General features: G+C 42.0%; 1 protein-coding gene across 1 annotated transcript in view; it reads right to left on the bottom strand.

Moving 5' to 3' along the window:
- The window catches only part of LOC115470067 (WASH complex subunit 2A-like), a 211,934-nt gene that overhangs the window by 42,849 nt on the left and 142,995 nt on the right, over positions 1-26,090 (bottom strand). Inside the window, exons 23-28 of the mRNA XM_030202955.1 lie at positions 17,055-17,225; positions 11,651-11,779; positions 11,107-11,205; positions 6,136-6,249; positions 4,579-4,641; positions 3,956-4,159 (exon numbers count right to left, since the gene is read on the bottom strand). Coding sequence (XP_030058815.1) covers positions 3,956-4,159; positions 4,579-4,641; positions 6,136-6,249; positions 11,107-11,205; positions 11,651-11,779; positions 17,055-17,225 — 780 coding nt within the window. The remainder of the gene's footprint in view (positions 1-3,955; positions 4,160-4,578; positions 4,642-6,135; positions 6,250-11,106; positions 11,206-11,650; positions 11,780-17,054; positions 17,226-26,090) is intronic.

Below are 26,090 nucleotides of genomic sequence, written 5' to 3'. Positions count from 1 at the left end.
AAGATAACAGGGGCTCTGCAGAAAGAAGCAAACGTTCTCTTAAAAAAAAATAAACCCCTTAACGTTCTCCTGGGAACATGTGGTAAGAGGCAGTGGGCATTCTAGGTTACTCAGGAAGCAAATGGAAGGCAGGTGAATGGGCTCCTGTACGCTGAACAGTCCTGGGGATTTTTTTCTCCTTGAGGTCAGGTTAGGTATGACTTAGATTTAAGTATGAATGTTGGTGGCTTTATGTCTGGATTGGGTGTTTAATGCTGTTATGTTAGCTTTTTGTTCATTATAAATAAATTCAAGATAAGAAGAAAAAGGGGCTTTTCTAAAGTAGTAGTTGAAAAGCTAAGGAGAGAAAGGTTAACCTTCATAGAACTACAAGAATTCAAAGAAAGAGGATGACTGACTGACTACAATAACTGGAAACGCTAAGAGAAAGCTGGGAAAGTAGGGAAAGTAGTTGAGAGTGTGAAGTTACAAATTGTTAGTCTAAACTTGTTGGTGAATAAGTTAATGGAATTGCTGTTAAAACAAAGGACAATGCAGTTTTTGGATCTGACGCAGCATGGTTTTAACCATATGAGGGCATTGACAGAGGAATCAGATTAATTTCTTTGACTGGATGACCACTAAGGTGGATTAGGGAGAACGCTAGATGTAATGTCCTTGGATTTCAGCTAACCATTTGACAAGGTTTTGCATAGGTGGCTTAGACCTCAATGCCCTCAGCATAGGCACTAAAAATAACTAACTGGTGTTAGAAACTGGCTGAGTAGGAGGCAACAAATGGCAGTTTTAAGTGGAGTCCAATGTGAGGAAAGAATATTACAGCAATGTGCCACAAGGATCTGTCCTTGGACTGGTTCTTTTCAATATTGCTGGAAGCAATATTGCAGGCCATTAGGAAATATTTGCCTTTTTCCAAATACAGTGAAACCTCGGTTTTAGTTGACTTTGGATTTCGTCGGTTTCGGTTATTGTCGATTTTTTTCGCGAAAATTTAATCTTGGTTTTCGTTGATCGCCTCGGATTTTGTCGGCGTGCCCACGCAGCTAATCTTGGGTTCTCACGTGTCGTTCTGGGGCGTTGTTTCCGGTTGTGGGATCACACTGCTGCTGTTTTCGGACCCAAATTTCGTCGTTTTGCCACACTACTGCTGCTGCTGCTGCTGGTTGAGTGCCTGTATCAAAGTCCCTGCAGGTATTAGGACCTAAATTTCGTCGTTTTGCCACACTACTGCTGCTGCTGGTTGAGTGCCTGTATCAAAGTCCCTGCAGGTATTAGGACACAAATTTCGTCGTTTTGCCACACAAAAGCATTGTTTCAAAGGTGCTTTGAGGTGACATCAGATACAGAATTGTCCTTAAGAGAGTTCTGGAACAATTTCGTCGTTTTGCCACACTACTACTACAACTGGTTGAGTGCCTGTATCAAAGTCCCTGCAGAAAGGTAAATGCCATGTTAAATGTTTATTTATTCTATACACTAGTCTTTTTTATTCATTTAAAAGAAAAATTGCTTGTTGCCTCGTTTTTCGTCGATAGTTATGGGATGAAGTATCGACGAAAACCGAGGTTTCACTGTAATACCTAAATCTGTGATAGTGTAGGTACCTGAGGTGGTGTGGAAAACATTAGGAGGGATCTACAGAAATTCAAGGAATATTCTAGCATTTGGCAATTAAGATTTATGCTAAGTAATGTAGGCTCATGCATTAGGGTTGAAAAAACTCAAGTAGTACAGGACAGGAGGTAAAATTCTGTACATGAAACAAAAGAGCAAGATCTTAGGGTGATCATAGTTGATGATCCCAAGGTGATCAAAGAAGTAGATGAAGTGACAGCAAAATCTAGAAGGATCCTTGGGTGCACAGAGCGAGAAAAGGGCTGCAAGAAAAAGGTGGTGATAGTCCTTCTGTGTACAGTTCTGGAGACCTGAACTGGATGGAGACTACTAAAATGGCCAATGGTCTTTTCATAAAGCAGATGGAAAAAGACAAAGATCTAAATGTGAACAACATGAAGGATAGGGGAGATACGAGACATTTAAATACCTCCAAGATATAAATACACGGGAGTGAGGCCTCCTTCTACAGAAAGGAAGCTCTGGAATAAGTACGAAAGGGAGCAGACTCAGGAGCAATCTAAGGAAATATTTCTTTACAGAAAGGCTGGTGGATGAATGCAACAGCATCTCAGTGGAGGTAGCGAGGACAACAGTATCTGAATTCAAGAAAGAATGGGATAAGCACAGAGGAAGATAGTAGAGTTGGGCAGTTGGTATGGAGGGAAATATTAGATAAGCTGTTATGGGTTCTCTCTATTGGCATGTCTATGTTTCTATAATAGAACACAATATTGAAGAGTCCAGTAGTATTGCAAAGACATATATTACTGTTTTTTCTTAAAACGAGAAAAAGACCTCAAAACACCCAAATGCTTACTTAGATTTTAGCATCTTTCACTGGGGTTGTGGTATACATGAATACCACAACCCCAGTGAAAGACATTAAAATCTAAGCACGAAGTTTTTAGACCAATGATGAATACCACAACTCCAGTGAAAGACACAATTCCTCACAGGAGGCTCTTAAATAAACTGGACAGGCTGAAGATAGGATCTGAAGTGGTGACCTGGATTAGGAACTGGTTGACGGACAGACGCCAGAGGGTGGTGGTTAATGGAATTCGCTCGGAGGAGGGAAAGATGAGTAGTGGAGTGCCTCAGGGATCAGTGCTGGGGCCAATTCTGTTCAATATATTTGTGCGTGACATTGCCGAAGGGTTAGAAGGTAAAGTTTGCTTATTTGCGGATGATACTAAGATTTCTAACAGAGTGGACACCCGGGAGGGAGTGGAAAACATGAAAAAGGATCTGCAGAAGTTAGAAGAATGGTCTAAGGTTTGGCAATTAAAATTCAATGCGAAGAAATGCAAAGTGATGCACTTAGGGAGTAGAAATCCATGAGAGACATATGTGTTATGTGATAGTATCTGAGGATCTGAAGGTGACGAAACAGTGTGACAAGGTGGTGGCCATAGCGAGAAGGTTGCTAGGCTGTATAGAGAGAGGTATGACCAGCAGAAGAAAGGAGGTGTTGATGCCCCTGTATAAGTCATTGATGAGGCTCCACCTGGAGTATTGTGTTCAGTTTTGGAGGCCGTATCTTGCTAAGGATGTAAAAAGAATTGAAGCAGTGCAAAGAAAAGCTACGAGAATGGTATGGGATTTGCGTTACAAGACGTATGAGGAGAGACTTGCTGACCTGAACATGTATACCGTGGAGGAAAGGAGAAACAGGGGTGATATGATACAGACGTTCAAATATTTGAAAGGTATTAGTCCGCAAACGAACCTTTTCCGGAGATGGGAAGGCGGTAGAACTAGAGGACATGAAATGAGATTGAAAGGGGGCAGACTCAAGAAAAATGTCAGGAACCATTTTTTCACGGAGAGAGTGGTGGATTCTTGGAATGCCCTCCCGTAGGAGGTGGTGGAGATGAAAACGGTAACGGAATTCAAACATGAGTGGGATAAACATAAAGGAATCCTGTTCGGAAGGAAGGGATCCTCAGAAGCTTAGCCGAGATTGGGTGGCGGAGCCGGTGGTGGGAGGCGGGGCTAGTGCTGGGCAGACTTCTATGGTCTGTGCCCTGAAAATTACAGATACAAATCAAGGTAAGGTGTACACAAAAAGTAGCACATATGAGTTTATCTTGTTGGGCAGACTGGATGGACCGTGCAGATCTTTTTCTGCCGTCATCTACTATGTTACTATGTAAGTAAGCGTTTGGGTGTTTTGAGGTCTTTTCCAAACAGTAATATATGTCTTTGCAATACTACTGGACTCTTCAATATTGTGTTCTATTTGATGTTTTAGAGCCACAGTTTTCTTTGTTCCTCTATTTTTGACACTATATTTCTATAATAAAATATTTATCATCACTCAAATATGTTGCAGTACCTTATTAGCACTGTGCAAGGTGTCAGCCTGTGGAGGGGTATCGAAGCTCACACCATGCTCTTCTTTCTTACTCACAGCAGATGTTACAGCACTCGGCATGTCATCAAGCTGTGATAAGCTGGAATCTGGAACTGCTGACTTTGGCCCAGGAGTTTTCAGAACTGCACCAGGTAATAGGGAAGCTGGGTTAATTGCCAAATTAGCCTAGAAAAGCACAAAACCAGTTAACTGCTGATGAAAATATACTTCCTTTGTTGATGAAAATATACTTCCTTTAAATTAATAAAGAAAATAAGCATTGCCATATGTAGTAGGCAGCTGTCAAAATCAGAAACTGTTAGTGTAAAAGAGAAAAAACATGCTAGAAAGGCAAATAGAGCATGCTAAAGAATACATTACTGAGTCCACATTCAACTTAATTGTGATGACAAATGGTACTCAAGGTCGAGGATATAAAAGGTAAAAAGAACAGTGCTAGAAAGGTACATAAAGACACCAACATAAAACTTGGGAAAGGCTGGGGAAAAATATCAGGACACTAATGATTACAGTTGCACAGAGAATAAAAACAGCTAATTCTGATAGCTAATAGTGGTTTTTTTTTTTGTAAATAAAATAGTTACTTGTAGTTGTCCAATCCGAGAGGAAGGCTCTTTTGTTTTAACTGGAACTGGGCCTGTGTATTTCTGCACAAAATTATATTATACTGGATTAAAAAAGGTTGAGTAAAACAAAGTAGTATTAACATTGCTTTCTAACCAGTGACTAAAAAAAAGGTTTACTACAGTATACCTGCAAGGATAACTGGAACCTTCCCTCTAGCACGGACATATGAGGAAGCAGATAATTCTTCAGCCTCTACATCTCTCTTCTAGGCCTACAGAAGTCTCGGTTAACCGACTGTCGGTTCACCAGGTTCCACCCTGCGACTATATTAGTTGCACAGAGCAGCACTCAGCATATTCTATATACCACACGGAAATTTAGGCTTATTCCATAAAGTACACCTAGATTAAGGTGTACTTTATAGAATATGCATAGGCAAATTTTATTTCTGCTCCAATTTTTAGGTTGATAAATAGAATCTAGTCCAAAATGTGTATGCACAGACTTGGACCCTAGATACCTGTTACAAATTTTGTGTTTGATAGTCAGAGCTTTCTACTGTTTTTTTTCTGGTACAGATATGTTCTACTTAAGCAGTTGCACTATGACAATTTTTCTTCTACTTTTCTATTTTTGAATTTTCTTTTCTTTTATATATGACCTGCCTTGCTTGCAAGAAGGTTTCTATATTTTAATGTGAAAAATGCAGTCAATTAGAGTGAACACGAATTAAATATGTGGTTCAAAGTAAAGCAACATTATTGAGAACTCCTGTGCTATATTGAAATAATAGTATTATTGACTATCCTGTATGCTTATTCCTCATTATGCAAAATACCGTCTGAGAACTGGAGTATTTCAGTAAATTATGTTCTAGTGCCGACATTATTATATTCGGGGGCTTAAAATATTCCTGGTACTCTAGTTTCTGTTCCTCATGGCAGAATATTTCTGAGTTGCCTGGATTTTGGATGGCAGCCTGGACCCTTGCTCTGCTCCGTAGTTTTGACCTTTCTCAGCTGTGACTTCTTGGTGTTACCAGTTCAATTTTTTTTTTCATATTTCTATTTCTAATTTGCAACCTGTATTTGGTGAGGGTCTGAACTTAGTTCCCACTGATTTATTTTATTTTTAAAGATAAGAGGGTAGTGGATGGGTGGGGAAAGTCGCATTAAAATTGTTGTTTTCAAATGCGTGTTATTAGTGGCTATAAAAGTAACAATGTTTAAAATTACTGAACTTCAAACACAATCTTAATATTCCATTTGTTAAATGATAAAATATATATCCTTAAAAATACTGATGGTGTGCCTTGACAAATTTTGCACCTTGTAAGTGTGCCACGAGGTGAAAAAGGTTGAAAATCAATGTAGTAGGCACTTTCTAGGCACATAAGCCAAAATGACACAAAAGTGGCTACTGGCTAGACAGAATGCCAAACCTCTTACTGGATAGCTCATAGAGATTTCCATGTGATAAGCAATAATTACATTAGATATATGATTGCAGTAAGATAATTATAATTAGTTTAATACATGCAATACTCTGGTTTTGAAAAGTAGGTCAACACTTACCTCGTTCACATTTGATCTGGGCATATTTGGGTCATGCTTTATGTTTTCATGAATTTTACTACTATTTATCATATCGGAGCCATTTTTCTTAACTGTCTTCTTTTCTGGAGTCTTCTAAGTTAGATAAAAATATAAATAAATGTTATTAAAATTATGACAATTAAATTCTTACTCACAGGTCATACGTTTCTAACTAGCTGCTGAAAAGTGTTAATCTCAAATCTGAGAAGAAAACGAGCAACAAATGTGATTTTAAAGACTGCCTCAGTTCAGACCCCCCATGCGCAGGAGGCTTAGTGCAGAATTTAATACAGGTTTTGTGAACAGTTTTCTGTGCTATTGTAGCTGACCTATGCCGAAAACTGTGTGCAAAGGTTATACAGACATCAGTGTACTGCTTATTTAAACCCACTGGCAGAAGAACTTAAGGTCAAATGCATGATTTTCTACTGCTGTGGTTTTAACATGCGGTCTGAAGAGGAGAAAAAGTTAGTTTGTTCTTCTGCCATCAGCATGAGAAATTTCCTGCTTGGTTCTTCTGTCCTTTAGTCTCTTCATATTGGGGTTTTGGTGCAAATGGCACACTGTTTTTGGTAGTCCTGTGTTGTACATCTCTTCTAGAACTGGAAGATATATACAATATTCCAGGTGAATGCTTACCAATGCCCTGTACAACTACATAATCACTTGTTTTTCTTACTAGTTATGCCTGTCCCTACACACTCTAGCATCTCTTTGGCTCTGATCATGGCACTGTCCCAATTATTCACTAACTCAAAATGAGATATAAGTCACCACTAGATCTCTTTCCCACTTTCTGAACATAAATCTTTCGCCCATTTCACATACTGCTCCCCTAGACTTGTGTTCTCCAAGTGCCTAAGTCTGCATTTATTATTATTATCATTGTCTACTTCCTCAAGATGTAGATTTCAGCTGTCATGCATAAAACCCCCATTTCTGCAATATTAATTATACACAGTACAGGCCCCAGGAGGAAAAGGGGTGATATGATACAGACGTTCAAATACTTGAAAGGTATTAATCCGCAAAAAAATCTTTTCCGGAGATGGGAAGGCGGTAGAACGAGAGGACATGAAATGAGATTGAAGGGGGGCAGACTCAAAAAAGATGTCAGGAAGTATTTTTTCACGGAGAGGGTGGTGGATGCTTGGAATGCCCTCCCGCGGGAGGTGGTGGAGATGAAAACGGTAACGGAATTCAAACATGCGTGGGATGTGCATAAAGGAATCCTGTGCAGTAGGAATGGATCCTCAGAAGCTTAGCCAAAATTGGGGGGCGGAGCAGGTGGGGGAAGAGAGGTTGGTAGTTGGGAGGCGAGGATAGTGGAGGGCAGACTTATACGGTCTGTGCCAGAGCCGGAGATGGGAGGCGGGACTGGTGGTTGGGAGGCGGGAAATACTGCTGGGCAGACTTGTACGGTCTGTGCCCTGAAAAAGGCAGGTACAAATCAAGGTAAGGTATACACATATGAGTTTATCTTGTTGGGCAGACTGGATGGACCGTGCAGGTCTTTTTCTGCCGTCATCTACTATGTTACTATGAAGTACTCCACTCATCCTCTTTTCTTCAGATTGAACTTATTTACCACTAGCCTCGAGTCCTTAACCACTTTCTAGTCCAATCTACTTTAGAACCTATCCCTAAACTGTTCAGTTTATTTGAACGCCTCCTATGTGAGAAAAAGTTAACAAAAGCTTGCTGAAACCCAAGTACAGTAATGTTGCCTACCAGTAACAGGCGCTCTCTGTATAGAACCATATTAATCATGCACATTAAGTGGGTGATGTCATCTGACAGAACCACAGCAGAACAGCTCTTCACTGAGTTCAGAACTAGTATAAAGTTCTGAATAAATGTGTTCTTTCCTCTGCGTAGTGGCCTCCTCAGTCCCTTCAGTTCTGTAACTCAAGTGTAAGTATAATTTTTATTGGCAGCAGAGAGCATGTCTGATTCTTTCTGCTGTCTAGAGAAAGTGAAATTTAGGAATAGGTGTGGTGAAATAGGTGATGACTTATGTCTATGATTTTTTATGTGAATGTATGACGTTATTTGTTTCCCAGTGCACTTCCCTTGTTTGGCCAGCAGATGGTGTTTGTCCTCTGTTTTAAACCTGTTCCAGAAGTGACTGTTTTTTTCAGCTTAAGCTCCGAAAAAAAGTAACCTGCACTGCTATTGGCCAGAAACCCCTCAATGCTCTTGGCTCTGATTGGCCCTGCAGTTCAAAAACCAGCTAGAAGTTGCTGGGAGCTCTCAGTCTCAGAGAGGGAGTGGATAGAGGAAAGATCTCTTCAGAGGGCCTGTTCAAACCTGTGAGAAGTTAAATATTTCCTGAACTCCCCAGGAACTAGGGAAAGTAGGAATAATGAAGAACATGCCGGTACCAATGCAGTGTAGAACAGAAAAGGGTTCAATGAACATTACCCTTGACAGCGGAGTCAGGATTTCCGTAGTCAGGCACGGGAGGCCCAACAAAAGGAAGCAGCAACGACCAACTCTCCAGTTTCAGATCTTGAGCCAGTCCAGGTGGAACCAGCTGACCAAGTGTCAGGATGAGGCACTCCAGTGCTTCCAGCAGAACCAGTTCCTGAAGTGACCGGGACTGTGAGTATGGGACAGCCTGACTTATCTGACAACAGGACAGAAACATGCTTTTCAGGAAGCACAACAGCCTGACCCTGACCTGGAAGCCTTGTGGCAGAAGGCTGGTCAGCCAACTGTACAGAAAGAGACTGATCCTGTTGATCCTAACAGGCTATGGACAGCAGGCAAACAGCTCACAGTGCCCAAATTATACAGAGAACAGCTCCTACAGATTACACATGACATTCCATTAGCAGACCATCAAGGGGTGACACGCACATGCACTAGACTGACACAGAACTTCTATTGGCCAGGAGTATCTTGAGCCAGAGCTGACTATTGTTGAACCTATGATGCGTGTCAGGGAGTAGGTATCACAAAACGCCTAGCACCCATCTGAGGTTAATCCTGCGACCACCCCGAGGATCTGTCCCCAGCATTGCTCAGGTCCGTATACTAGCACCCTCCTCCCACCTATTGAACATTCGGTCTTACTGAAACTTTGTCCTCAAATGTTTGCATTAGCTGGGCCAAAACTTTAGAATTCTCTAACAAGATACTTAAGAGCTATTACTTACAACACAACATTTCTTAAGTTAAAGGCATACTTTGTTCTCAAGGCTTTTTCTGTGCTTATACACTGATGTCTTTCAGGTTAATTTTTGTAGCTGTTCTGTTTATGCCAGAAAGCAGAAATGGAGATTATATCCATGGTTGATTCTGTGCAGAGTCCTTGTCTACTGATTGCTATGGCTTGTCATTTCCAGTATTATATATTGATTTCAGGAATTATCGATGTGGTTAGAATGGTAGATTGGGTTATAAGTACTTTAAATAAATAAAAGTGAAGACTTCTTCCACAAGATAAACTGCAAAATCCAATATAGTCAGTCCAGAAGGTTCAGTGGCATCGATGGATCACTGCCATAAACCTAATTAGAAATTCTAGGTCACATGGCTTCTACAGTGCATGCGGGCCCTGGCTGAATACTGACTAGGACCCAAATAAGTGATGCAGCTAGGATATGTCAGGTCATACTCAGATATTCAATGTCTGTGACTGGACCTGGCATGAGATTGAACATCTGGTTATACTATAGTCAGCACTTCAATGCTAACTACTGCCAGCTGAATACTGACCAGCGAATTGTCTGGCAAAGTGGTGATGTACTCAGCAAGTGGTGATAATACAGAAGAATCCTTTCTTATAGGTGAAGTATGTGTCTACACCAGCTCTGCCCTGGAATTTGTTCTGTGCAGAAATGAGTGCACATCCCTTGAACAAGAAAGGCCTGTGCCACACTGCACTGGAATGCTATACTAGTTTTAGCTCTGGGAGAATACTTTCATGCAAACACTGTTGGATGTCACTCTCTCATGGGAACTAGTCAGTCCTACTTGTCAAAGGAGAAACCATATCTAGCATCTGCACCTGATTATCTGTTTACCAAATTAAGGGAAAACTGTTCAGATCCTTTTGACACCATCTTCCTTTAGTAAAATCATGCTGCCTTCAGTTCTCCCTCCTTCAGAAGAGCTTCTATTAAATTTACACACTTTTTAGGTCAGTCTAAAGGACAGTATTCCAAGTCCCTTCGAGTCACTCCTATCACAAAAGACCTACTGATTGGATCCGTAAAAGGAGTCAAGGAGCCTGCACTGTGGCTCTATCCACTTTTCAGCATTTCAGGTTCTACACACTTTTCCATAAATGGCACATATCCTATCATACGTACTCATACAAACCATAAGCAGTCATTATCCAATTTTTCTTCAATGCATACCAAACCCCCATATTCCTCCCTTTTTTTTCCTCTTATCTCAATTTTTTCTGATTTCTCAGTTTGAACATCCCACATCTGCCTTTTTAACTTTCAATATATCAGGAAAGGGTCTTTGATATCTTACTTTACCTGTGCTGATATCTTTTATTCTATTTGTGCCTATGGCACCCTGACTACATGCTCCACCTCTCCTTCTCAGATGCCTTGTATGTTTTTCTGAATGTTATTTTAGGTATGAAAATGTTTACATTTAACTGTGAAGAACATGTTCAGTTTTACAAAGATGGTAGCACTGGTACAGTGAAAGGGGCATGTTTTGGTATAACACCAAGGAAGTCATGTCACTAAACTAACTGCATGTACTTTGTTCAGTACTACTTTTTTTCATTCCTATCCAAACGTAAACTGGCCCTTTGATGTATTGAAGTTAGAAAAACTAGGCAAAATTTTTACAAAGACATGATTCTGAGAGATGAAGTGCAATGCTGAATATAACCTGGTCGATTCTAAAAATAAGCTACCATGCATTTATCTTTACTTAATATTGCCCAATGACTGAAGAAAAAAAAATCAAATATTTTACCGGAGGTTTCTTAGATTTAGGTTCACTGAAAAGATCTTCGTTTTCTTCATCACCAAACAATCCAGACTCAGGTGATTTTGCAAGGCCAGATTTTTCAGTCTGAAATGAAGACAAAAACCATGAATTTTAAATCATTGCTAAAGCAGACATGAAACACTGGATGGTCAAACCAAGAGTTAAAGGTGGTGACTATATGTCTGAGTAGCTGTGGGGATGAATTAGCAGTACAGAACTTCTGAGCTTCCATAACATTTTTTAGAAGTTGATTAGAGTTTTTATCAAGCAAGGCTTCATGGGCCAGGGATTGTCAGCAAGAGCTCAAGCAATAGAATGAAAGATTATTCTTCACTTCACTAAAAATTTCTCATGTAATAATTTAAAAAGTGAACTTCTTACTCTTCGATTAAGCCTCTAGGCATGCTAATTTCCAGTAAGATGCAAAGATACATTTCTACAGTGATTGTGCATGCATTCTTCAAAATAAGGAAGCGTAGAAACCCAGAAATTACATTTCTAATAAAATGGATGAGAATTTTATACTAACCACAGGCTTTATAGTATTCGCAAAGAGGTCCACATCAGGATCATTATCTTTCTGCAGCTTGTGACTAAAAAGTAGCTCTTCATCTTGAAAAACTCCTGTGCTCTTTGAATAAGTGTTTTTTTCAAAGGACTGGAAAATACAAAAAGAAAAATCTATATTTCAGTTAACAAGCTCACCCTCATCCAGTTTCACCTGTCAATAGTAGGCAAAATCAAGCCTTTCCCATGGAATTCCCATGGCAGATGGAGGACTAGAGTGCTAGCTGCCCTGTCTCTCCCCCAGGTAAAGCGCCGCCTTAAGTTGCATCCTTAAGTACATAAGTATTGCCATACTGGGACAGACCAAAGGTCCATCAAGCCCAGTATCCTGTTTCCAACAGTGGCCAATCCAGGTCACAGATATCTGGCAGGATGCCAAAAAAGTACAAAACATTTTATGCTGCTTATCCCAGAAAAACTGCATTGGCTACCAATCAAAGAACGTATCACCTTCAAAATCTGCACGACTGTTCATAAAATTATTTATGGTGAGGCACCTGGATACATGACAGACCTTATTGACCTGCCAACCAGAAACACCACAAAACCTGCACAATCATACCTAAACCTCCACTACCCAAGTAACAAAGGACTCAAATACAAATCCACCTATGCATCCAGCTTTTCCTACTTAAGCGCACAACTATGGAACGCACTGCCAAAAATAGTAAAAACTATGCCAGACCACCTTAAATTCTGGAAAGCACTAAAAACAGACCTCTTCAAAAGAGCATACCCCACCGACCCAACATAAAAAGACATGGACACCTGCGACACAATGTAACCAAAGAATGTAATGGACATTACCTGACTCCTCCTCACTCCCTAAATTCCCCCCAATTGTACCTACCATACATGTACCCTTATCAACCACAATATCACCTTGTATTCATTCATACCATGTAATTGTTCAGACCGGAATCAGCTAACGCTGTTAACGGTAATATGTAAGCCACATTGAGCCTGCAAAAAGGTGGGAAAATGTACGATACAAATGCAACAAATAAAATAAAAATAAATAAATAAAATAAGCAGTGGATTTTCCCCAAGTCCATTTTAATAATGGTCTATGGACATTTCCTTTAGGAAGCCGTCCAAACCCTTTTTCCAATCTGCTAAGCTAACCGCCTTTACCACATTCTCTGGCAATGAATTCCACAGTTTAATTATACGTTGAGTGAAGAAACATTTTTTATGATTCGTTTGAAATTTACTACTTTGTAGCTTCATTGCATGCCTCATAGTCCTAGTATTTTTGGAAAGAGTAAACAGATGCTTCACATCTACCCGTTCCACGCCACTCATTATTTTATAGACGTTTATCATATCTCCCCTCAGCTGTAAAATCATCCAGAACAGCCACTTTGACGGCAGCTATGCTGTCTTGGAGCCAGATGAAAGCTCATCCCTTGCTTTGACTGGGAAGCCAGTTGGGCTTTTTGTGTACGCTGCTGACGAGAGAACAAGCGCACTGGGGCTGAGCAGGTGGAGAGGGGTGAGAAGGAGAGTACCTACGCCTTTGAGAGTAGTAGGGACCTCACTTCAACTTGACAGAAAATCTCCTAGAGGAGGGCACAGAAGGTGCCAACTGGTAGAGGATATTGATGGTATCAGTATACTTTTTGGTAATGTCTGCGACCTATTCTACCTTTTCCCCCAAAAGGTTGCCTGCATGGCTAGTAGCATCTGCCAATCTCTGCTGAACCACCGGGTTCAAATCAGAAACACGCAGCCATGAGCGTCTGCACATAGCTATACTCTGAGCAGAGATCCTGGATACTGTATCAAAGGTGTCAAAAGCACCCCTTATTAGAAACTTAAAACAGACCTTCTGCTTTCTGGCGAAGTGATTTGGCCTGCTCTGTGGGGGAGTGTCCACCAAATCAAACATACTACATACCAAGGACTGCAAGTAAAGGCTCATGTACAACCAGGGGCGTATCTGCGTGGGGCCTCAGGGGCCTGGGCCCCCGCAGATTTTGCCCTGGACCCCCCTACCGCCATCAACCCTCCCCCGCTGCCGTTGCTTACTTTTGCTGGCGGGGGACCCCAACCCCCGCCAGCCGAGATCCGCTTCCACCTGCCGCTGCCTTAAAAACTACTTCTTCAGCCGGCGGGGGACCCCAAACCCCCGCCAGCCGCCTTGAGGTGTTTAAAATTCATCTTCGGCCTCCGTGGCCGTGCTGCTGTTGATAGGAGCTGTTGAATCCACTTCAGAGTCTGATGTCGTTGTACGTTGTACGTGCTGCGACGTCAGACTCCGAAGTGGATTCAATAGCTCCTATCAACAGCAGCACGGCCACGGAGGCCGAAGATGAATTTTAAACACCTCGGGGCGGCTGGCAGGGGTTTGGGGTCCCCTGCCGGCTGAAGAAGTAGTTTTTAAGGCAGCGGCAGGTGGAAGCGGACCTCGGCTGGCGGGGGTTGGGGCCCCCCGCCAGCAAAGGTAAGCAACGGCAGCGGGGGAGGGTTGGCGGCGGGAGGGGGGTCTAAAATGTGCCCCCTCCCCCTCCCTCTGGCCCCCCCTACCGCCGGAGTCCAGATACGCCCCTGTGTACAACTGGCATGATTATATATACGAGATGAACATTGAGACCTGGTACATCTTACGCCGAAATGAATCTAGTGTCCGGGCTTCTCTGCCTGGGGGAGCTGAGGAAAAAGTTCCTACAGCTCCTGGCTCGCTTGAGCACGGACTCAACCACCAAGCAGTGATGAGGCAACTGCAGCCTAGCAAACCCTGGTGCACTTTGAATCCTATACATGGTGCCAATATATTTTTGGGCATTACCGGGACCGAGAGGACTCCCGATTCTGCACCTGAACATCATGTAGGATCTTGTGAAGAGGGACAGTCATGTAGATGACACAGGGGCGAAGACTGTCCCCATAAGCTCGGTCCCCATCCTGGTCCTGCAAGTTCCATCACTGTACCTGCCCTTCCCCATGAACACCATCCCTGTCCCCGCGAGCGCTGTCTGATCCTATCTGCAAAAGCCTCAAACAGTTATGATTGTATAATTAAATCATTTTATTAAAGTATAAACACAAGTAATTTTCTGTACAACTGTCATTTTATAAAGCAAACAATACAGTACAAGTATCAACAAAACTCCCTGTCTTCCCTTCCCCCTCAAAATCTTCCCTCCACTAACGGAAAAACTGATTACTACAGAGTGCTACATAGAAAATTCATGCACACAGAACACCTCAGTCATGCACAGAGAACACAAATGCCAAAAATGGAAAACATAAATTAAATCAAAATCTCAAGAAGCAACATCTCACATGTAGTACACCACCAAAGAAATAGAAAGATGCATTTCCTCCTATACCATGCAAAATATAAAAATGATGCATGCCAGGAATGGTGCTAGGGAAGTGCAACTAGATTAACTGCCCCCTGGCCAGAGAGAGCCCTAAGCCTGCTGGAGGCTGAGGAATGCATAGCCTAGTAGGACCCCCTCCTAAATTTCTGCGCTGGGCCCCAGTCATGTCTAATATCAGCCCAAATTTGACATATTTTAATCACAAAATAGAAAATAAAATTATTTTTCTATATTTTGTTCTCTGGTCATTTTATTTTTCAAATCATGCTGGTTCCCCAGGCTCTGGTTTCTGTTTCCCTCTGTCTTTTCTTAACTCACTCGACAGGATCTCCTGCCCATTTGGCATTTCTTTTTTCTCCATGCTCACCATCCATCATCCATCTCTGTGTACCTATATTTCCCCATGTTCAGGATCTCTCTTCTCTGTGTCCCTTATATTTTCCTGTACAGCTTCTCCTGTGTCCATCTCCCCACACTCATCACCACCTCTCTGTCCCTATCCCCTCCACGTGCCCAACATCACTCCTCTTTGTCCCTATGCCCTCACCCCAAGTCCAGGATTTCCCTTCTGTGTTCCTATTCTCACCCATGTATCCACATATCCCCCTCCCATGTCTGGCATTGCCCCTCTGTGTCTACATAGCATCTGCATGCAGCGTCTCTCCTTTGTATTCCTGTCCCTATACTCCCCCCTCTATGCCCATCATCTTCCCTCTATTTCTGAATACCTCCCTGTGTCCAGTTTTTCCCCTATCTTCCTCTCCCAAACCAATGTATCTCCCTCCTTCTGCTGTGTGTTCAAGTATTTCATTCCCTCTTCCTTCATTCCTTGGTTCAGCATCTCTTTCCCTTCCCTCCAACAGCCTCCCCCCCCCCCACAGGCCCAGAGCCTCTCTCCCTGCCCCCAGCCCCCATGGGTCCAGCTTCTCTCTCCCTTTCTTCCAACCCCCCCATCTCTCCCATCCCATCAGCTCCCCCATGGGTCCAGCACCTCTCTCCCTTCACTCCAGCCCCCCAATGGGTCCAGTGCCTCTCTCCCTTCACGACAGCCCCCCATGGATCCAGCGCCTCTCTCCCTTCACTCCAGCCCTCCCATGGATCCAGTGCCTCGCTCCTTTCACTCCAGCCCCCTCATGGGTCCAGCACCTCTCTCCCTTCACTCCAGTCCCTCCATGGGTCCAGCACCTTCCTCTCTTCCCTTCCCTCCAGCCCCACTGCAGGTCCATCAGCCCTCCACCTTTCCAGCTCTCCTCCCTCTCCGCGTGTCCATCAACCCCCCTCCCTCATTTCCAGTGCTCCCCTTCCCCATGGGTGTGGCACTTTTGTCTTCCTCCTCCCACCGCAGTAGCTCTCTTATGCAAACAGCTGACAGCGATCTCCACAGGCTTGCTCCGGGGCCTCCTCTCTGCTGGGTCCTGCCTTCTGATACAACTTCTTGTTTCCACTAAACAATTTGATATACCGCCTTTCTGTGGTACAACCAAAGCAGTTTCCATATATTATATGCAGGTAATTTCTCTGTCCCTAGTGGGCTCACAATCTAAGTTTTGTACCAGGGTCACAAACAGCCACAGTAGAAATCAAACCCAGTTCCCCAGGTTCTCAGGCCACTGCACTAAACATTAGACTACTCCTCAGACAGTTCTTCAGTATTGTTTTTCCTAAGAGAGAGACTCCTGCATCAGAAGGCTGTCCCTAACCAATCACCTAGAAGAAAGAGATCCGATATCTGTGATAAAGTAATGGTGGTGGTTCTGTTAGTCCGCTTTAAATATTAAAATGAAGCAAATCAAAATAAACAGAAAAAGTTTTAAACAATTAGACAAACTTAATACATGCTTTCACTAGCTTTTGGAGTTTAAAAACCTCCTTGCTCAGGTCAGGGTATCTATAAGAGATCTGTGAGACAATGATGTCAAAATGTGGTGTTTACCCCATGCTCTGCTATGATACTTCAGTCCTGGACAAAAGACCCAAGACATTAAAATCTGCTATTCTTCATATGAAACTCTTAAAAAAAAGTTTTAATATGCATACCTTCACTTCTTTCTGTGAATTCCTGGTGCTCAGTTGATCTTTAGTATTCTCTTCTTCCTCCTCATCTTCCTCAAAGAGGCTCAGAATATTTTTTGTCTTGCCCTTCATCTCCTTATGTGACGGTGGTGAAGCTGTAAACAAGTCTTTATTCTTATCTTCCTGTCCTATGATCTGTATAAAAAAATAACAAAATCAACAACCAAAAAAAAATGGTCAATGCAAAATATATGCAATTTATATTTATTTATTACATTTGTATCCCACATTTTCCCAGGCTCAATGTGGCTTACATAGTACCGTAAAGGCGTTCACCAATTCCGGTATGAACAAATACAGTAATGTTGTGGTAGAATAAGGTTCGTGTGTACAGACACAGTAGGGAATCGTAGAGAGGAAACGTTATTATATGTCCATTACGAGCTTTGGTTTCGCTATGCTGCAGGGTACAGGCATTTAAGTTGGGTCTGTAGGGTATGCTTTTCTGAATTAATGATTTCCGGAAGTTTAGGTGATCATAAGTTGTTTTCACGGCTTTTGGTAATGCGTTCCATAGTTGTGTGCTTATGTAGGACAAGCTGGATGCATAGGTTGATTTGTATTTGAGTCCTTTGCAGCTTGGGTAGTGGAGATTCAGGTATGTTCGTGTTGATCCTGTTGTGTTTCTGGTTGGTAGGTCTATGAGGTCTGTCATGTATCCCGGGGCTTCGCCGTAGATAATTTTATGAACCAGGGTGCAGATTTTGAAAGCAATACATTCTTTGATTGGGAGCCAGTGCAGTTTTTGTCGGAGGGGTTTGGCGCTTTCGAATCTCATTTTTCCAATTATAAGCCTGGCTGCTGTGTTTTGAGCGGTCTGAAGTTTCTTTATAATTTGTTCTTTGCATCCCGCATACATTCCGTTGCAGTAGTCTACATGGCTTAGTACCATTGATTGTATCAAGTTGCGAAATGTTTCCCTCGGGAAGAATGGTTTCATGCGTTTGAGTTTCCACATTGAGTGGAACATTTTCTTTGTTGTAGATTTCACTTGGTTCTCTAGTGTGAGGTTACGGTCGATTGTAACACTGAGAATTTTCAGGCTGAGATAGGGAGGGTATAATCTGGGGTGTTTATGTTTGTGGATTTGTTCGTACTGTATCGCGATGAGAGGATGAGACAGTGTGTTTTTTCTGTGTTGAGTTTTAGTTGAAATGCGTTTGCCCATGAATTCATGATATTTAAGCTGAGCTTGATTTCGTTGGTAATTTCTGTTAGATCACGTTTGTAAGGAATGTATATTGTGACATTGTCTGCATAGATGAAAGGGTTAAGGCCTTGGTTGAATAAGGATTTGGCTAGTGGGGTCATTATTAGGTTGAAGAGGATCGGTGATAATGGTGATCCTTGAGGTACAAAACAAAAAAAACAAAAAGGCACACAACTGCTTACAAAACAGTAGATGAAAAACAACAAAGCAGTGGAATCAAATGTATTTATTGGAACAATACCCGACGTGGCCACGTTTCGCCCTCAGGCTGCGTCAGGGGTATAAACTATTAAAAACAAACAAAACACAAGTATAAAAACATGTATAACCATACATATTAACAATGTCATAAGCATGATTCAACTAATAAAAGGCAATTATATAAAAAAGAGATTCAACATATATAAAACAATCCTTTAAGAGTTCTAAAAAAACATGTATAGACATACATGATATCATCTGTAAAACAAATATTTATAATTATCATTAAAATCATACATCACATAAAATATTTTATCAGAACATCTACAATTACTCATATCACATTTATAACTCTCAATAAAAAATGTTAAGATCATACAATTAGAATCAAAACATTTCAATGAAGAGGGGAAGAAATTTCTTTATACATACCTATCAAAAGTGTATGTAAATATATCATACACACTAGTAGTTCCAAAATCTAGTTCTACACAGATATAAAAACAAAAGATAAAAATATCATCAGACAAGAAGTATATCTAAATGTGCACAAAACCTTTAAAAGACTCTAGACATTCTAGTTTCTCCACTGATATTCTTAACACAAAACCAAAAAACCTCCTTAGAAATAAATAACCAGTCCACATTACTGCTAGAGGCAGGAAGCAGTTCACTAAATAAAAGACTTCTCACAAAAATATAACAACAGAGGAAGCACTGCAAGCACTCAATCTTCAAAACAACATCTAGTAGGTCTCCATCAGATCACAGCTAGACTCCCTACATATTCCAAAGATGTGCAAGATGAACAGAAATAAAGCAAACACTTACCCACTTATCTGCTACTTCCAACTAAACTGATATGCATTAGCATTGCTAGCTTCTGAGACCCATGACTCATATAGCATCATCATAAGGTTAAAGGTCATCTCCAAGCACATTGCAAGTATCTTAAAGGGCCAGATAGCTATTTTACATTGGAGAGCCAGATTTTAAAATAAACAGTGCTTAATTGTGAAATGTTCATAAAGATTACAAAACTGATGATCTAAATCAATAAAAGCTTACAAATGGGTATAAACACAATGCTTTCAAAACCAAAAACTCTAGGAATAAGTAATGTCCACATTACTGCTAAGGCAGGTAACAGTTCACTGAATGAAACATTTCTCACAAAAATGTAACAGCAGAGAGAGCACTGCAAGCACTCAATCTTTAAAAACAACATCTAGTACGTTTCAATGAGATCACAACTTGACTCCCTACATATTCCAAAGGTGTGCAAGATCAACAGAGATAAAGCAAACACTTACCCATTTATCTGCTACTTCCAACTGAACTGATATGTATTAGCATTACTAGCTTCTGTGAGACCCATGACTCATATAGCATCATCATGAGGTTAAAGGTCATCTCTAAGCACATTGCAAGTATCTTAAAGGGCCAGATAGATATTTTACATTTGAGAGCCAGGTTTAAAATAAACAGTGTTTAATTGTAAAATGTTCATAAAAATGGTGATCTAAATTAATAAAAGCTTATCTAAACAAATGGCTTTATCATAGAAAAACCGAGTAGTCACTCTCTTGATTTAACCCATATGGTTTCACTGTATTAAATTTAAAAATAAGCCTCTGTTCTGCCTTTAACAGCAATTTGTTGACATCTCCACCTCTCCAATGTGTTTTGATTCTCAATAATACAAGAAATCTCAATTCTTCAAAGGAGTGCATAAAATCATTCATATGTTCTACCAGTGGTTTTTCAAACATCTTGTTTTTTATGGCACTCTTATGTTCTGCAATACGTTTGTTGAATATACGTACTGTTTTACCAATATATACAAGTCCACAAGGGCAAATAATTGCATAGACAACCTGAGATGTTTTACAATTCGAATATTGTTTTAGTTCAAATTTTTCTCCTGTCTTTGGATTTTCAAAAACTTTTGCTTTCAGATTTACTGTACAAAAACAACAATTCAAGCATGGGAAATGCCCCCAAACTGGATCTTTCCTTATAGGTACTGGTAATGCTGATGGTGCTAAGAAATCTTTTAAATTTCTATTTCTCTTAAATGCTATCATCAGTTGTTTCTCAGAAAAGCTCGGTATATTCTGAACAAGTGTCCAATGTTTTCTAAGTATTTTAATAATATCACGTGACACATGGTCAAAATAAAGGGTACACACAATTTTATCTGTATTCTTATCAGGAATATTATTATTTCTATGGAGGAGGTTACCTCTTTGATGTTCTTTTGTTTTTAGCATCCCTTCCTCTATGTATCTATGTGGATATCCCCTCTGTTTAAATCTATCAGCCATTACATGCATCTGTTTCTGAAAATCATTAGTATCTGAACATAATTTTTTAACTCTTAAAAACTGACTATATGGGAGGTTACGTTTCAACGGTTGGCTATGACAGCTATCATATTTCAAAAGTTTATTCCTGTCTGTTGATTTACGGTATATTGTAGTTTTAAAATTACCATGTTCAAATTGTATTTTTATATCCAGATATGGTATTTCTTTTCTATTAAAATACATTTGAAATTTCAAATTATTATCACGTGTATTCAACCATTCGTGAAACTCTCTCAGCTGTATTTCACTACCTTCCCATAACATCAGTATGTCATCTATGAATCTCCTCCATGTTAAAATGTATTTTCTCAAGGGACTAGTCTGTATATATTTCCTTTCAAAATTACCCATGAATAAGTTTGCCAACGATGGGGCTACCGTTGCCCCCATGGCTGTCCCTTTCACCTGTTGGTAGTAACATCCTTCAAATTTGAAAAAATTTTCTTTTAAAGCTATAGTAATTATTTGCATGATGAATTCTGTGGGTATTTTTCTATATGATTTCCTTTCAAGCAATGCTTCTTGAATTACTGCCAATGCTTCATCTTGTGGGATACTTGTGTAGAGAGACTCGACGTCAAATGTAACTAAAATAATATTGTTATGAACCGGACCCAATTCGTCCAAAATATTAATAATGTGCGTCGAGTCCCTCACATAAGATGGAATAGAGGGAATGAGGGGTCTAAGAAATGAATCCGTGAATACAGACAGTGGTTCTAAAAGAGAGCCAATGCCTGACACAATTGGCCACGTCGGGTATTGTTCCAATAAATACATTTGATTCCACTGCTTTGTTGTTTTTCATCTACCGATCCTTGAGGTACTCCACATTCTGTTTCCACGGTGGTGATATATAAGAGCAGTTTAACAGTCCAGATAACCCTGGTAATAGAAATTATGGGTTTGGTAACAATGTCCAGGACTTACAAATGAAAAAAGAAACCCCTCCCAATTAATTTATAAATAACTTCACCAAAAGAGAAGTAGATTACTATAAAATGAGAACTTTGAAAAGAACAGCAATACTGGAATTGTTACAAACACAGGAACAGAAAAGGCACAAGTGGAGTATTCATATTATCAGCTCTTCTTATATCACTTAAAAGGTGACACTTTGAGCCCAGATTTATAATCATTCCATATAGGGGTAACAGTGCTCCCATATATTAGCACCTACTTTCCTTTACTGAATATTAGCTGGGTATATATGCGCCTATAATTTAGGCAGAAGAACTTATGCCAGCCACAGAGCTTGCACCTAAATGCTAGAGATACACACTTGCAGAAAGCCACACTTCAGCTTCAATTTCTGGGTTACACTGTACTTGAAACTTGGATTGTATGCTGTTTGAGTCAAGAATGCTCATTCCCTCTGTTTATGGAGTGCAGTGGATTCAGTGGCGTAGCAAGGGCGGGTGTGTGTGTGGGGGGGTGCTCCGCTCCGTCCATCCACACCCCCCTTGGCATGGAACTGCCTCCCTCCCCCCCGGCGCAGTCCCCACCTGCCAACCAGGTTCCAGCTCCGTCCACCCCAGCTTGGCGCCTCACATCTGCAGCGCTGCTGTAAAAAGAAGAAAATCGCCTCCTCGTCGGCCCTTCCCTCACTGTGTCCCGCCCTCTGACATAACTTCCTATTTCCTCGAGGGTGGGACACAGTGAGGGAAGGGCCGACGAGGAGGCGATTTTCTTCTTTTTACAGCAGCACTGCAGATGCGAAGCGCCACGCTGGGGTGGACGGAGCTGGAACCTGGTTGGCAGGTGGGGACTGCGTCGGGGGGGGGGGGGGGGAGGGGAGGCGGCGCCAGAACTTGGAAGGCAGGGGGTGTGTGCGCCATGTTGCCCTGCACCCAGGGAGGGGGTGTGCGCAGTGGCGATCCGCCCTGGGTGTCAGGCAACCACGGAACGCCACTGAGTGGAATATCATAAAAATGCACTCAATATTGTTAACTATTACTATTTATAAGCTTGATGGGATGTCCCTTTGTAAGACCAGAGTAAATTGTTTCTTAGCTTTTTCTTTAAAATGGTTATATTATTGTTAATTGTTTTTATCCATGTTTCTTTCCATTCCCCAAGTCATCTGCCTTGCTTTGTTTTAATCAATATGTGTGGAGAGGAGAACGGAGCTTAGCACTTTCCCTGTTGTTCATCCTGGTTGTGGGAGTTTATGCCTTTGAGCTGCATGTTCCCCGCTCTTACCTTGAACGACTCCAGCAAGCTGTGTCCAGGTGGTCTCGCGTTGGGCACATCAGGGTCTGGCTGACCTCTCCGGTGGGGGTCCGCAGAGGTGCAGTGTGCTGCCAGATGTCCTGAAGTTGGCCACGCCGTGCTTAGATCGGAGGCTTGCGCTCGGCAGCAGTGCCGTGCAATTGTGAACTGGGTCCGAAGTGGTGACTGGCATCACTGGTTCCGTTCCCAAGGGACTTCCCGTGTGGAGGTGGCGCTGTTTAGTCTCTACCTGGTTTGTTGTCCGTGTAGGAAGATGATGTCACTTTGATCCCAGCAGATCAGGGGGACCTGGTTAGAAGCAGCGTGCAGCGCTGCCGGCTCCCCCTGCCTCCGGGGGGGGGGGGGGCATATCCACCATTGGCCGCGAGTCTTCCCAATTTGGCTTGTGAGGCGATCTGTGCCGCTGTCTTTCCACCGGGTCTCCGGTTAGACACCTCACCCTTGGCAGATCAGGGGGATTCAGTCAGGAGCAGCGAGTGGCGCCGCTGGCACCTCTCGCCTTCAGGGCCTCCAGCGAGAGGGTACATCCGCTGGAGGCCACGTGTGTTGGCAGCCGCATGTCCCAACTTGGCCCGTGGCCTTCCCACCTGGTCTTTGGCTGGGCGCCTCGCCCATCAATTGCCAGGGCGCCCGTCTGCGGCTGGGATGAGTCAGGCCCATCAGGGTCCAGGAGCTTGTCAAGGAGATGCCTGCTATGCAGTCATCTTGGACTTGTTTCCACCTTGCTACTCTCCCATGAAACCCGTTTTGCCCAGTCTCTTTCTTTTTGTTGCATCGTGTTGAGGCGTTATGAACACTGACCTTAGCTGAGGTTAGAAAGGCCTGCAGTTCTTTGGATGGTCTTCTGGGATGTTCTGCAACTTCCCGGAAGAGTTGCTGCTAAACCCTTGGAGTAATTTTGGCAGGCTGGCCACTATTGGGAAGATATACTGGTAGGGCTGTACTACTGTCCCCCTGGACAGAATGTCCAGATGGATAAAGAAATGTTTACAGAAATTAGGAAAGCTGGCAAATTAGGCAAAAGTATAATATGGATGATATCAATTACTCCAATATTGACTGGATAAATTTACTTCAGGGAGCTCTAGGGAGGTAAAATTCCTAGATGTAATAAATGACAGTTTCTTGGAGGAACTGGTCCAAGAACTGACAAGAGGGGGAGCTATTTTAGATCTAGTCCTTAGTGGAATGCAGGGCATAGTACGAGAGCTAATGGTGTTGGGTCCACTGGGAAACAGAGATAACATGATAAAATTTGAGCTGATATCTGGAGTGAAGTCAGTAAGGAAATCTACTATAGCAGCATTTAATTTCCAAAAGGTCAACTACGATAAAATGAGGAAAATGGTTAAAAAGAAATTAAAAGGATCAGCTGCAAAGGCTAGGAATTTAAATCAGTGATGGACGTTGTTTAAAAATACAATAATGGAAGAGGAGACAAGATATATTCCATGTATTAACAAAGCTGAAAAGAAAAGCAAATAACAACATGGTTAAAAAGTAAAGTGAAAAAGGCTATTAGGGCCAAAACAACATCCTTCAAAGAATGGAAAAAAGATACGAATGAAAAAAAAAATAAGAAGCAACATAAGCATTGTCAAGCTAGATGCAAAGCATTGATAAAGAAGGCTAAATGGAGTGGAGGAGTGGCCTAGTGGTTAGGGTGGTGGACTTTGGTCCTGAGGAACTGAGTTCGATACCCACTTCAGGAACAGGCAGCTCCTTGTGACTCTGGGCAAGTCACTTAACCCTCCATTGCCCCATGTAAGCCGCATTGAGCCTGCCATGAGTGGGAAAGCGCGGGGTACAAATGTAACAAATAAATAAATAAATGAGAATATGAAGAATAACTTGCTGCACAGACAAAAACTCATAAAAACACATTTTTCAGGTCATCAGAAGCAGAAAGCCTGTGAGGGAATCCATGGGACCGTTAAATCATAAAGGAGCAAAAGGGGCACTCAGGGAGGACAAGGACATAGTGGAGAGATTGAATGCTTGCTTTGTGGTAACAGGAAATGAGGGCGGGACCAGAGGCAGAGCTGAGAGAGAAGGGAAGGCAGGATGAAGCGCCGACTCGCCAAGCCTGCTCGCCTTTCACTGCTGCCGCCGGAACCCAGAGGTAAAATGACTTTTAAATTCTGGGCGGGACGCAGGAAGGCGAGGGGCAGGCGGAGGACTGTTTTGAGGGAGAAGAGGGCGGGCAGCGCAGGTCGGGCTGGCTCCTGGCTGTGAACTTCCGGTTCCGGCAGGTCAAATATTGGGGGTGCTCGAGCACCCACAGCACCCACGGAGTCGGCGCCTATGAATGGGACAGAGTCAGCATGGGTTCAGCCAATTTGCCTCACCAATTTGCTTCATTTCTCTGAAGGATATTAGAGCTAAAAGAAAATCCTTCAGCAAATAGGAGGAGGATCTGACTGAAAATAATAAGAAACAGTATAAGGAATGGCAAGTCAAATGCAAAGATAAGGAAGGCAAAAAGGGACTTTGAAAAAAGACTGCGTTGGAAGCAAAAACACAGAGCAAAAACTTTTTTAGGTATATTAGAAGCAAGAAGCCGGCAGAATCAGTTGGACCGCTAGATGTCCAAGGGGTAAAAGAGGCACTCAGGGAAGACAAAGCCATAGTGGAGAGATTAAATGAATTCTTTGCTTCAGTCTTCACTGAGGAAGATTTGGGAGAGATACCGGTACCAGAAATAGTATTCAAAGTAAACAAGTCAGAGAAACTGAATGAAATCTCTATAAACCTGGAAGATGTAATAACACAATTTGACACAAACTGAAGAGTAGCAAATCGCCTGGACCAGATGTTATTCATCCCAGATAGCCCTGAAATATGAACTTGCAAAACTATTGTTATTAATATGTAATTTATCTTTAAAATCAAGCATGGTACCGGAAGATTGGAGGGTGGCCAATGTAATGCTGATTTTTAAAAAAAGGTTACAGAGGTGATCTGGGAAATTATAGACCGGTGAGCCCG

This window comes from Microcaecilia unicolor, chromosome 5 (assembly GCF_901765095.1).
Source record: "Microcaecilia unicolor chromosome 5, aMicUni1.1, whole genome shotgun sequence".
Lineage (NCBI taxonomy): Eukaryota > Metazoa > Chordata > Amphibia > Gymnophiona > Siphonopidae > Microcaecilia > Microcaecilia unicolor.
This window is presented reverse-complemented; position numbering and strand designations above follow the sequence as displayed.